The following is a 12,635-nucleotide window of genomic DNA, read 5'->3' as shown; positions in this document are numbered from 1 at the left end:
TGTGAACTTTTATTGCATTTCAATAACAAGATCAGAAAAAAATATTTATATAAGGGACTTCCAGGGAACAAGCTGCAATTTGTGTATTTTACATTACTAGTGCAGTAGTGACTAGACTAATGCCAAGTACACAAAGAGATAATTTGCTATGCAAGCAACTGTCTACTTTGGTGCTGAAAATTACAGGACGAGAGAGCTGGGAATAATAACAGTGAAGGATGGTGATGTGCGTAGAAAAAAAAGAAGGATGCAAATAGTGATGGTACTGGGGGACTTTTGAAGCCAATCAGAAAGTAAGACCTCCATATCCAACAGGATAGCAGCTTCTCCACCAGAATGCATTTGGGATCATTCACTGCTTCATTCTCCAGTGAATTTAATATTCCTTTTTTCTGTGGTGTTTAGAACTAAAATCAGAAATTGAGAAAATGAGGGCATCCCAACGCTCTGCTAAAAACAAAGACTCTGAGAAATACAGACAATGCCAGCACGAAGTAACATCATTAAAACTTAAACTGAGCCAGCAAGAGAGGGAAATGTGTGAACTAAGGAGGTAAGTGAAGCCTGTTGCTTGCTCATGTGTTTATTAAAGTCTTGTACAAAAAAGAAGAATAATTAGATGGATACATTGGATGTTTTAGAGGAAGTTTTCCTGCTAGAACATGCCTAGATTTTTTTTTTAAAATTTAATTTATTTTTCACTCTCAGTATTCAATGTTAAAACTCTTATGAGGTTGTTTTGTATTTGATAAAGTAAAGTAATTGGTTTTAGAACCGTAATTTCCGGTTTCTCCTATAGACCCACCATCATTTTTATTTGTTTATTACCTTACTATGATTGCCCAAACTACTATCAACTGCTTGTCTAAGAAGCCTATGTCTCTTTGTCTCCTTTGGTTGATGTGGGGCAGTTACTCAAAAAATGAAAGCAAAATAAAAGCTATCTGCTCCCACTTCTAAGGAACGTTATACAAGTATTTGGCTTAGAATAATAGCACCAACCATCCGTTGGAAAGGGGCAAAGTAATTATTGGCTAAAAGTCCAAATATCCATATCCTGCTGTGCTTTTTATAACACAGACATGAATGAGAAATCCACTGTGCTATAATTTTTAAAAGTAATGATTTTTTAATCAGGCACTATTTATCATTAACTATGTAACGATAGTTCATAGTTAGTGATAGTTCACAACAGTTCATCCCATGTTCTATTCAAGCTTGTTAAGGAGGATGAATGGAGAAGCAATGAAATATTAACCTGAACAATCGGCACCTATCAAATGATCTCTTAAGGAAAATGTATTTCCTTGGTTTAAATATGGTTTATTTATATCCTTCAGGGCATGGCGGGACAAACTTGAACAGGCAGAACAGAGGAAAAAAGTGGAAATGCAGGAACTCCAGGTAAATTGAGCATCTAGCACAGTTTACTTATATTTTACTATTTAAAAGTAAATTCAACCCTTACTGGAAAAAAACCCTACCCCCCACATCGACCCCCCTCTTTCATCCCCCCAGTTTAGCTGCCCCCCGGGGAAATGCCCCTAATTTAATACTTACTCCTCTGCGCAAATTCAGTCATCGGTGTTCACCGCAGCCATCTTCAGGTCTTCTTTCGGAGATTTCCGTCCATTTTGTCGCATGCGCAGTTGTCGCAAACCGGTAAATTGTTCCAACTGCGCATGCGCCGGTTTCCCACTCAAGTTACCGAAGACCCGGAAGATGGCTGTTGTGAACGCCGATGCCTGAATCTGCGATGAGGGGTAAGTATAAAGTGATAGGGATAATTTACCCTAAAGGGTTTACACTTTGTTGTCCTATAAATTATCAGTAAAAAATATTGTCGAAGTGTATTGTGCAAAAGTAGATTTATTTCATATAATTTCCATTTAATCATATCATATTAAAAAATACTGAAATGTACTCTGCAGTGGACTAAATTATCGGAAATGCTTCCATTCTTATACAGCTTCACCGAGTATAACTTTGAATTTATCAAACATAGGTGTACAAATGTTTTATTTTGCTAGATGACATCCTGACAAATGTTTTCTGAGCTGTGGCTTTATTGTATAAAACTCGGAATGGTAGAAAAGGGGACACAACATAAATTTCTATCTTTCATTTTTATATTTGTCCTGCTTTTTACTCCTTCTGTATCTGAGGAATGGTTACTGCTCCTGTTTAATCTTAAGATAATAGATAAAGTCTGTAAGCAAGTTATTCGGAAACAATTGGGTTGGCATAAAGAATGAACATGGGATTAATTGGTTTTTTAAGCCATGACATTTTATATTGTTACTGTTTTTTTTTCCAGAAAGCAGGAATCACATTCAAGATGGACAATCGTTTACCAAATCTTGTTAATCTAAATGAAGATCCTCAACTCTCAGAGATGCTCCTGTACATGATAAAACAAGGACAGACCACAGTGGGCAAATACAAAGCTGGCTCATCCCATGACATTCAACTTTCAGGAGCTCTCATAGCAGAAAATCACTGGTAAGTGATTAGAACAATACAAGTTACTTAGCCTGGTGCATCTAGGGTCTGAAATGAAACTGAAACATGTTCAGAGAGGGCAACTGGGAAGATATATTAATAAAACATTTTAACCTGAGATTTTTTCTTCATTTGCTTTCTTTGTTGTAGCATTATCACCAACAATGAAAACATTGTGTGTATAATACCTTCTGGAGATGCTAAAACATATGTCAATGGAAACCAGATTTCAGGATCGACCATTCTACACCATGTGAGTTGACCAATTAACTATTTAGTTAAGGGTTGGTTAACAGAATAAGAAAGGTTTAATAAGCAGAGTTGCCTACTTTATGTCAATAGGAGAGACTTCCATCCTTGCTTGATAGCTACATCTTTCCTTTATTTTGTTTAAGAAACATCTAATTATTTGCTAGATTGCTGTCTAACAGTAAATGATAATTTTAATAAAGGAGAACTAAACCCTAACCCATCCTCCGCTCCTACAAGATTCCTCGCTGCAACATCTATTCTGTTGAAAAGTTCTCCTGTGTGCTGACCTGCTATAAATCTGCAGAATTGTGCAGCAGAGTTTAAATGGGGCCATTATCCCCCATCTTCAGATCCTTTTCTGTCAGTATGCCATTACAGATCTTGTGGGTGCAATGCATAGTCGATGCTGATTCAGGACATAGATTTAGGTGTGAATGCTCCTGTAAGATCCATGTTGGTGAACTAACACAAGGGCATCCGTAGACCGTGGATGATGGTGCCTTTGAACTCTGCTGCGCAACTCTGCAGATTTATGGCAGGTCGGCACACGGGGAAAAGATGTTGCAGGGAAGGAGTTTGGAGGGGGCAGGCTAGGGTTTCGTTTTTTTTATAGGTTGGTATTGTTATTAAATCAAAACCGACGGAGCAGATTTAACCTTATTAGTTATGTATTTTGTATTTAGTTTGACACTTGTCATCAAGTTTAATTCTTAACAGATCTCATTATATAAGATGGCAGAAATAAATAGGTTTTTGTACTTGCGTTAAATCCTTTTCTCTTGTTCTAAATTGGGGGACACGGACAATGGGGATGAAGATCCTGTTGCTTGGAGAAAGGACATTAAAAGGTTTAAGTGGCTTCTCCTCCTGCTCTGGGCTTCATCCCCTGCCTACTTCCTCAGTCCTCAAGTTTTCTGAGTTTTTGAACAAAAAAAAAACTGGTTTAACTATACAGGGGGGGAAGGCCTGTGTCCCCCAATGTAGGACAAGAGTAAAGGATTTAACGGTAAGTACAAAAATCTATTTTTCTCTTGCCTAGATTGGGGGACACAGGTGCCATGGGGATGTCCCAAAGCTACCCATGAGGGCGGGACTAGTAACCCCTAGTGTTCAGGGAATAACTGCCTGCAACACTTTCCTCCCGAAGCTCGCTTCGGTTGAGGCAAATGTGTGCACCTTGTAGAATTTGGAAAAGGTGTGAATGGATGACCAAACTGCTGCCCTACAAAACTGTTCGGCTGAAGCTTGCTGGCGAATCGCCCAAGAAGTACTGAGTGAACGAGTAGAATGAGCCTGGACTCCAGAGGGTGTGGCCTGACCTTGAACCTCATAGGCCTTTAGGATAGCCAACCTAATCCATCTTGCTATGGTGGCCTTAGAAGCCTTGAGGCCCTTTCTTTGTCCTTCTGGTAGGACAAATAGATTGTCCACCCTCCTGATGCTCTTGGTAGCCCTGGTATGTGATCTGAGGGAACAAACCACATCTAGGTTGTGTAGTTTCTTTTCGAGCTTTGTGCCACGAGGTCCTGGTTAAGATGGTACTCTTACACCACTTTCGGTAGGAATTCTGGGGTTGGTCTCAACACTGCCATATCCTTCTGTAAAGTGTACGACATGATAGAGCTGCCAGTTCTGAAACTTGCCTAGCAGAAGTAATGGCAAGAAGAAATACTACCTTGATAACAATAGACTACCTTTGTTCCAGGACTGTGGGTTTCTGACTCACACCAGGATATATATCCTGTGATAGATCTGAGCCAAGACAGGCTTTCTGGCTCTTAGTAGGGTCGGTATGGCCTCCTGTGGAACTCCTGATCTTGTTAGAATTAGGGCTTCAAGTGCCATACCGTTAAACCCAGCCTAGGTAAATTCGGGTGTAGGATGGGTCCCTGGGACAACAGCTCTTCTGTCTGGAAGATGGAATGGTACGTCCACTACCAAACTTATTAGATCTGCGAATCAAGTGTGGCCCGGCCAGAATGGTGCCACTAGAATGGTCTCTACCCCTTCTCTACCCTTGTCGTCTTTTCTTTATGACCCTTGCCAGAAGTGCAAGGAGGTGAAACTGCCACGGAATTACCAGTGCTTCCACAGCTAAGGCTAGTGGGTCGTTGCTTCTTGTGATGAACCCCAGCAGTTTGTTGTTGTACCTGGATGCCATTAAATCCCAGTGCTGCTTGTGTGTGCCATTCTCTGCTGACTCAGTGCTGCTTGTGTGTGCCATTCTCTGCTTGCCCAGTGCTGCTTGTGTGTCATTCTCTGCTTACTCAGTGCTACTTGTGTGTGCCATTCTCTGCTTACTCAGTGTTGCTTGTGTGTGCATTCTCTGCTTACTCAGTGCTACTTGTGTGTGCCATTCTCTGCTTACTCAGTGTTGCTTGTGTGTGCATTCTCTGCTTGCCCAGTGCTGCTTGTGTGTGCCATTCTCTTGCTTGCCCAGTGTTGCTTGTGTGTGCCATTCTCTGCTTGCCCAGTGCTGCTTGTGTGTGCCATTCTCTGCTTGCCCAGTGCTGTTTGTGTGTGCCATTCTCTGCTTGCCCAGTGCTGCTTGTGTGTCCAACTCTCTGCTTGCCCAGTGCTGCTTGTGTGTGCCATTCTCTGCTTGCCCAGTGCTGCTTGGGTGTGCCATTCTCTGCTTGCCCTACGCTACCTGTGGGATGTAAGCCTGTTAGGGGTTTGTTAGCATTTGAAAATTGTTGTTAAGGGCCCCTAAGGGGTTTAATCATGTGTTGGGGGTTGTTGTATTATCCACAGGGGATGATGTGGCATATGGATTTAAGCGTATGTTTTTAACATAACTTCAATTTTTCACATATGAGTGATGAGGGATTTTCCTGCAGTGAGCACCAACCATTTGGTTTTTTGGTGTGCTACCACCGTTAATGTGGATATGACCTTTAAAGTTCTTGTGGTAACATGGGTGTGGTTTACAGTGGGTGTGGTTTAAAAGGGGGCATGGCCAACACTGACTTCCATTATCTGCCCTCCACCACATAGGCCAGGAACATTTTGGCCCTCGGTACCACAGAAGTTGGACAGCATGGATCTTTGTGAATAACCTTGGCGCGGAGTACAGCCCGAAAGGGAGTGCCACGTGCTGCTAATGTTCGTCTGCTATGGTGGAGAAATCTGTGTTGATTGGGATGTATGATGTAACGTCAATCACTGCCATGAACTCCTCAATTTCCATGGACAATAACACAGATTGGATGGATTCCACCTTGAAGTGCTGTTTTTTGACGTGGTCTGAGTGCCTTTAGGTCTAGGACCAGACGAAAGGAGCCATCCTTCTTGGGTACTATACTATAAAGTACAGATTTGAGTAGAACCCGAAACCCCTCTCTTTCGGAGGGACCGTCCGAACGTTTGGCTGCAATTGATTGTGCCAAGGCCCTTGCTACGAGCTTAGCTGCGTCAAGTGCCACGTCGCAAATGTATGTGTTTGCGTCTGCTATCTGTGCCAGGAGGAGGTCTGTGGAGGGATCTTCTGATCCAATGAGGTGTGCAACCTGTTCCACCCAGACCTCCATTGCTCTGGATACCCAAGCCATGGCAAAGATTGGTTGGAGGGCTCCTCCTGTTGCTGTGAATATCTTGCAGAAACCCTCAAGTCGCTTGTCAATAGGATCCTTGAAGGATGAGTTTGAGCTCTTTTGGTTAGCCGTAGCTGTTGCAGAGCTGGTTGGTAGGGCTGCATTGAGTTGCAAAGATGCAGTGGCTATTGTAAGGTTTTTACAGGAGCCACACAGCGGCTCAGTCGAAGCAGTAGGTAATTTTTGCTTGCAAGAAGCACATGCAAAAAAGGAAACTGTGGGAGTAGTGCGAGCAGTTGCCTGCTGTGTAAGGGACTGCTCCTCTACCCTGTCTGTCATGATGGATCTGAGCTAACACCCCCTAAGCTGGGATTTTGGAGCGGCTGGTAATGAGAGCCCAAAGGGAAAGGGATACTCCCCCTTTTTGTGTCAGTATAGATCTGTGGAGTCACAATAGACATATATGTAATTGGGCTGGAAGTGAAGTGGTTAGCCTGTAGGGAAAAGTACTGTTCCTCCTGTTGCGCCCCTAAGAAGTGACGCTGCATAAGAGAATCGTAATCCTTCGTAAGCCTGTGATACACAGTTATGGCACCGCTGGTTGTCAGGAGAGCAAGTGAAGTTTCCCGGGCGTTCTGAGAAGTGTGTACCCTATTAAGATGTTGCCTGCGTAAGCGTCCACCATCGTGAAGTAGACACGTTTAAGGGATGTGGCAGAGGAAGATCTCAACAAAATGGCGCCCATGCCTTCTCTGCTTGAAAATTAGGCGCAAAAGTATGATGAGTGCCGTGAAGGTAGACCCACCTGGGATCCCTTGTGGGAGTACTCCCTAAGGATGTAATCTGGGGGGGGGGACCAGTGCAGAATCGCTGGCAGGGACACTCGTGTGTATCTAGATAGGAGAGTAATAGAGAGAGACAGAGGTTGGGCAGGGAGGAGGGAATAGCTTACCTCCTCAGCCAGCCATGTGTACTTTCCTAGGTAATTGGTACTAGGCCACTGGTGCAGCCTCCGGGAAGCGGGAACCAAGTACACAGGGTAGTGGGGGGATACCTGCAGCCTCTGTAGAGTGGAAAGGCTATGAGCACATCCATGTATTGTCATTTTTGACTGGAGGGGCTCTGGAATGATCAACTCTGGCCCCTGTATTGGCATGGTACTAGAATGAATCTGTACCACTTCTCCAGCCATGTAGCGTCCATCCTCCTTCTGAGGACACTAAAAGAAAACTGAGGATCGAGGAAATATTCATGGGGTGAAGCCTAGAGCATTAGGAGGAGCTACTTTAACCTTTTAGTGTCCTTTCTCCAAGCAACAGGATCTTAATCCCCATGGTGCCTGTGTCCCCCAATCTAGGCAAGAGAAATACAGGGTTACTAAAAGGAACTTTTTTTTAACTAGCAGTTAGGCATGTCAACAAAAAACATTAAAATGGATGGGTGTGAATCTTTTTTTAATCTCGTCTACTATATTGTTGTTACTATACGTTAATATGCTCCTATGCTGTATTGTGTCTGATGGTTTTTCTCAAAAGTATAACTCCTGTTATAACACTGCTTGATTGAATTCTCCATGCTGTCTTTTCCAGGGTGATCGCTTGATACTGGGAGGACATCATTACTTCAGGGTTAACCATCCCATGGAGGTCAACAGGCTAAATACAACAACTCAAGTCTCTGATGGACCTAAAGACTTTGAGTTTGCCAAAAATGAGCTCCTTTCAGCCCAGCGTTCTCAGTAAGTGATATCATAATACCATCAGGGCCTATTGATCAGATTGCTTGACCTGAAAACATTCATGTATTTGTGAGCCTTTTCTTTTTGAAATAGTTTTCCCTGCAACTTCATGGGTTGTTGTTAATTTATCCTTGTAGTTATTTGTTCCATTGTTTGGATCAGGCTAGCGGAAGAGATTGAAGAGGCTCGTCTAAGAGCCAAGGAGGAAATGATGAAAGGTATACAGATTGCCAAAGAGATGGCCCAGCAGGAACTCACTTTTCAGAAATCTGTCTATGAAGAGAAGATCAAGGATTTGGAAGCACAGCTGGTATTGGGTGATATTTTACCTCCATAGATATATTTCCTTTGTCTGCCCACTGTAGCACTGTCACACCTATGTTATTCTGGTCTCTCCAAACAGAAGAAAGAGAGCCAAAAAAAACAGTTGCAGGAGATGAACAGCAAGAGGGCAACTACACGAATCCAGGAGCTGGAGGAGGTGAAAATTCACCTTCAGCAGGAAGTTCAGTTTAACAAAAAGCGATTAGAAATGGAGACACTTGCAACAAAACAGGTACAAAAGTTGGAAGAACAAAACTTGTGTTTAGTTGTACCTGTTTATTTAAATGCAATATGTTTTGTATTGGTAGTCTATATATATATATATATATATATATATATATATATATATATATATATATATATATATATATATATATATATATATATATATATATATAGGTAATAGAGGATCCGCACTCTCATTTTCATTTCAAAATATAACAACTTTTATTTCTTACATCACAATCCGACGTTTGGGGATGCACCGAATCCACTTTGCTAAATATTCGGCCGAATGGGTGGGAAGGGGAAACCATTTTTTACTTCCTTGTTTTCTGACAAAAAGTCACACAATTTCCCTACCCGCCCCTAATTTGCATATGCAATTTAGGATTCGGTTCAGCTGGACAGAAGGATTCGGCCGAATCCTGGATTTGGTGCATCCCATATATATATATATATATATATATATATATATATATATATATATATATATATATATATATATATATATATATATATATATATATATATATATATATATATATATGTCATTAAGATGAAAAAGCACAGTGTTCGGATGCCATATGGAAAACACTCTTCTAGTAAGACATAGCACTTATGGCATAGCAATCAATCAGCCATTTAAAAGCAACTTTGTGCCTTTCATTACACAACAGCTGCAGTTTAAAATGGTAGTTCCCATTGACAATGGTTATTTGTCACCTGTGCAGGCTCTAGAAGATCACACAGTTCGGCACGCCAAGATCCTGCAAGCTCTGGAGGCAGAGAAGCAGAAAATTGCTAAAGAAGTGCAGATGCTTCAACAAGATAGGAACACTCGGGCTGGTAAGTGGAAACAAATTAGTGGCAGAACTCATCCTTTATATGTAGGTTACCTGCACTCTTGGTTTGTAAAACCGCTTTGTAGGTTCTCTGGATTTTTATGGGATCCTACCTTGTCGAGAGCTTTTATGTGCTAATTCTGTATTGTTTATGTGCTTATTTTTCCAGTACAACCAACTTGGAACAATATGAAGCTTTCTGTGATGATTCAGGAGGCCAACAGTATCAGCAGCAAATTAAAGAAGCACACAGTATTTAGCAGGTAAGAACATGGGTCCATTGTATCTTACCTTCTTTCTGTAGGTACAAGTGGAGTAGTGAACTAATGCCCCACTGTTTTATACATTTTGTAAATTTTTGTACTTTTTGCACTAAACAGGGCAAAAAATAAAGCCACATTCTACTTTCTGGTTCATACAAATGCAATCAAAACAAATTTCTAGTTCCCTGAGATGCTCTCTGTATAATGAGCTGCTGCTTATCTCAAAGCATAGCAGGCTGTAGTTGGGGGAGAGAGAGGTGATTGTTTGTACAAAGGGCTTCTTAGTAGACTGCTTATTTGTTTTGAGTTTGCTTGTTTGAACCAGGAAGTGGAATGGGAATTAAATTTTGGGGTTTTGCTCTGTTTAGTGCAAAAAAAATTTTGTTTAGCTCAAGCCCTGCTTATACAACTAAATACAGACCTAACCTGCTCTTCATTTGAGGATGTTTATTTAAAACAAGTAATATTGTTTCAGGCATGATGTAACAGATAAGGAAAATCTGCCTACAAGTCCAGTACAAATACAAGTGAAAAATCTCAAGCTGGGAATTGTGACGTACTGGAGCTTGGACAAGTTTGAATACAAGTTGGCAGCTATGAAAGATTTGTATGAGGTGAGTGCCCGTTAGACTCTTTTCAAGTTGGATAAGGGTTGTATTTGTGAAATAAACGTATTATTTTTAAAAGATTGGTACATGTGGAGTCAACTGTTACTATTGCTTTAATGCCCTTTTGTGTACACCTGGGATAGAATATCTTGTGAGCAATGCAATTTTGCCTCCTCTTTGTGCAGAACCATGGGAGTACCAAGGACGATGATGTGTTTTATGATCCAGGAGATGAATGGGAGCCAGACTTGTCAAATTCTTCAGTTTCCAAATTTTCCCGGCGCAAGTAAGTTACAATAAATGTATAACCCTAGACTGTAAGATATTCCCCTCATGTTGAAAAAATATAAGCCTCTTGAAATTTACATAGTAACATAGTAACTGCCTAACCGCCAGTTGATGCAGAGGAAGGCAAAAAACCCATCTGATGCCTCACCAATTTGCCTCAGAGGGGGGAAAAATTCCTTCCTGACTCCAAAATGGCAATCGGATTAGTCCCTGGATCAACTTGTACTATGAGCTATCTTCCATAACCCTGTATTCCCTCACTTGCTAAAAAGCCATCCAAACCCTTCTTAAAGCTATCTAATGTATCAGCCTGTACAACTGATTCAGGGAGAGAATTCCACATCTTCAGCTCTCACTGTAAAAAAACCCTTCTGAATATTTAGGCGGAACCTCTTTTCTTCTAATCGGAATGGGTGACCTTTTTGTCAGCTGGAAGGACCTACTGGTAAATAAAGCATTAGAGAGATTATTATATGATCCCCTTATATATTTATACATAGTTATCACATCACCCCTTAAGCGCCTCTTCTCCAGCGTGAACATCCCCAATTTGCCCAGTCTTTCCTCATAGCTAAGATTTTCCATACCTTTCACCAGCTTAGTTGCCCTTCTCTGTACCCTCTCTAATACAATAATGTCCTGTTTGAGTGATGGAAACAAAAACTGTACGGCAAATTCTTACAAGTGCTCTATACAGTGGAAATATGACCCCCTCCTCCCGTGACTCTATGCCCCTTTTAATACAGCTCAAGACCTTATTTGCCCTTGATGCTGATGACTGGCATTGCTTGCTACAGCCAAGTTTATCATCTACAAGGACTCCAAGGTCCTTTTCCATAATGGATTTGCCTAGTGCAGTCCCATTAAGATTGGATATTTTTACATCCCAGGTGCATGACTTTACATTTATGAACATTGAATCTCATTTGCCACTTAGCTGCCCAGATTGCCAGTTTGTCAAGATCATGTTGCAAGGATGCCACATCTTGGATGGAATTAATTGGGCTGGATATTTGTGTCATCTGCAAACACTGATACATTACTTACAATACCCTCCCCTAAGTCATTAATGAACAAGTTAAATAAAAGTGGACCCAATACCAAGCCCTGGGGGACCCCACTAAGAACCTTACTCCAAGCAGAGAATGTACCATTAACAACCACCCTCTGTACCCGATCCTGTAGCCAGTTTCCTATCCATGTGCAAACAACTTCATTAAGCCCAACAGACCTTAGTTTAGAAAGCAGTCGTTTGTGGGGCACAGTATCAAACGCTTTGGCAAAATCCAAATAGATCACATCTACGGCCCCCCCCCCACTGTCCAGCATATTACCTACCTCATCATAAAAAGCAATCAAATTTGTCTGACATGACCTATCCTTCATAAAGCCATGCTGATTGCTGCTCATAATGCCATTCACTAGGACAACATTTTGAATGTGATCCCTTAACAAGCCTTCAAATAATTTGCCCACCACAGATGTCAAGCTTACTGGCCTATAATTGCCAGGCTGAGATCGTAATCCCTTTTTAAATATTGGAATAACATCAGCTTTTCTCCAATCCATAGGCACCATACCAGATGACAGTGAATCTGAGAAAATCAGAAATAGGGGCTGGTCTAAAACTGAACTAAGCTCTCTTAGAACCCAGGGGTGCATGCCATCTGGCCCTGGAGCCTTGTTTGCATTAATTTGTATTAAAGCTTTATGAATCATATCCTGAGTCAGCCACTGACTAGATTGAGCTGAACCATTTGTGCAGCTATAAAGTGAACCTGGGAACTCAGACTCCTCTATTGTATACACTGAAGAAAAGAACTGATTTAACACATTTGCCTTTTCTGTATCTGTTACAACCATACTGGTACCATTATTTAATGGAGCAACACTCTCAACTTGCATCTTTTTACTATTAATATATTTAAAAAACTTTTTAGGGTTAGTTTTCACCTCCATCGCAATTAACTCTTTCAGTGTGTGTTATCCCTATACTCCGCATAGAAATCATCTGTGCCTTGTAGGTATCAAAACTGGTTGTTTAGGTGATGACCTAACGAGGT

At 41.3% G+C, this 12,635-nt stretch overlaps 1 protein-coding gene across 2 annotated transcripts in view; it reads left to right on the top strand.

Annotated features, from left to right (window-relative positions):
* kif14.L (kinesin family member 14 L homeolog) overlaps positions 1-12,635 on the top strand; it is a 39,486-nt gene that overhangs the window by 14,903 nt on the left and 11,948 nt on the right. For both annotated transcript variants that reach the window (XM_018258671.2, XM_041590606.1), the window contains exons 12-22: positions 406-553; positions 1,341-1,404; positions 2,318-2,502; positions 2,653-2,755; positions 7,877-8,025; positions 8,188-8,335; positions 8,429-8,581; positions 9,303-9,417; positions 9,583-9,676; positions 10,152-10,290; positions 10,470-10,570. In XM_018258671.2, the coding sequence (XP_018114160.1) occupies positions 406-553; positions 1,341-1,404; positions 2,318-2,502; positions 2,653-2,755; positions 7,877-8,025; positions 8,188-8,335; positions 8,429-8,581; positions 9,303-9,417; positions 9,583-9,676; positions 10,152-10,290; positions 10,470-10,570 (1,399 nt within the window). The remainder of the gene's footprint in view (positions 1-405; positions 554-1,340; positions 1,405-2,317; positions 2,503-2,652; positions 2,756-7,876; positions 8,026-8,187; positions 8,336-8,428; positions 8,582-9,302; positions 9,418-9,582; positions 9,677-10,151; positions 10,291-10,469; positions 10,571-12,635) is intronic.

This window comes from Xenopus laevis, chromosome 4L (assembly GCF_017654675.1).
Source record: "Xenopus laevis strain J_2021 chromosome 4L, Xenopus_laevis_v10.1, whole genome shotgun sequence".
NCBI lineage: Eukaryota > Metazoa > Chordata > Amphibia > Anura > Pipidae > Xenopus > Xenopus laevis.
The sequence above is the reverse complement of the archived record's forward strand: the minus strand, read 5'-3'. Positions and strand labels throughout refer to the sequence as shown.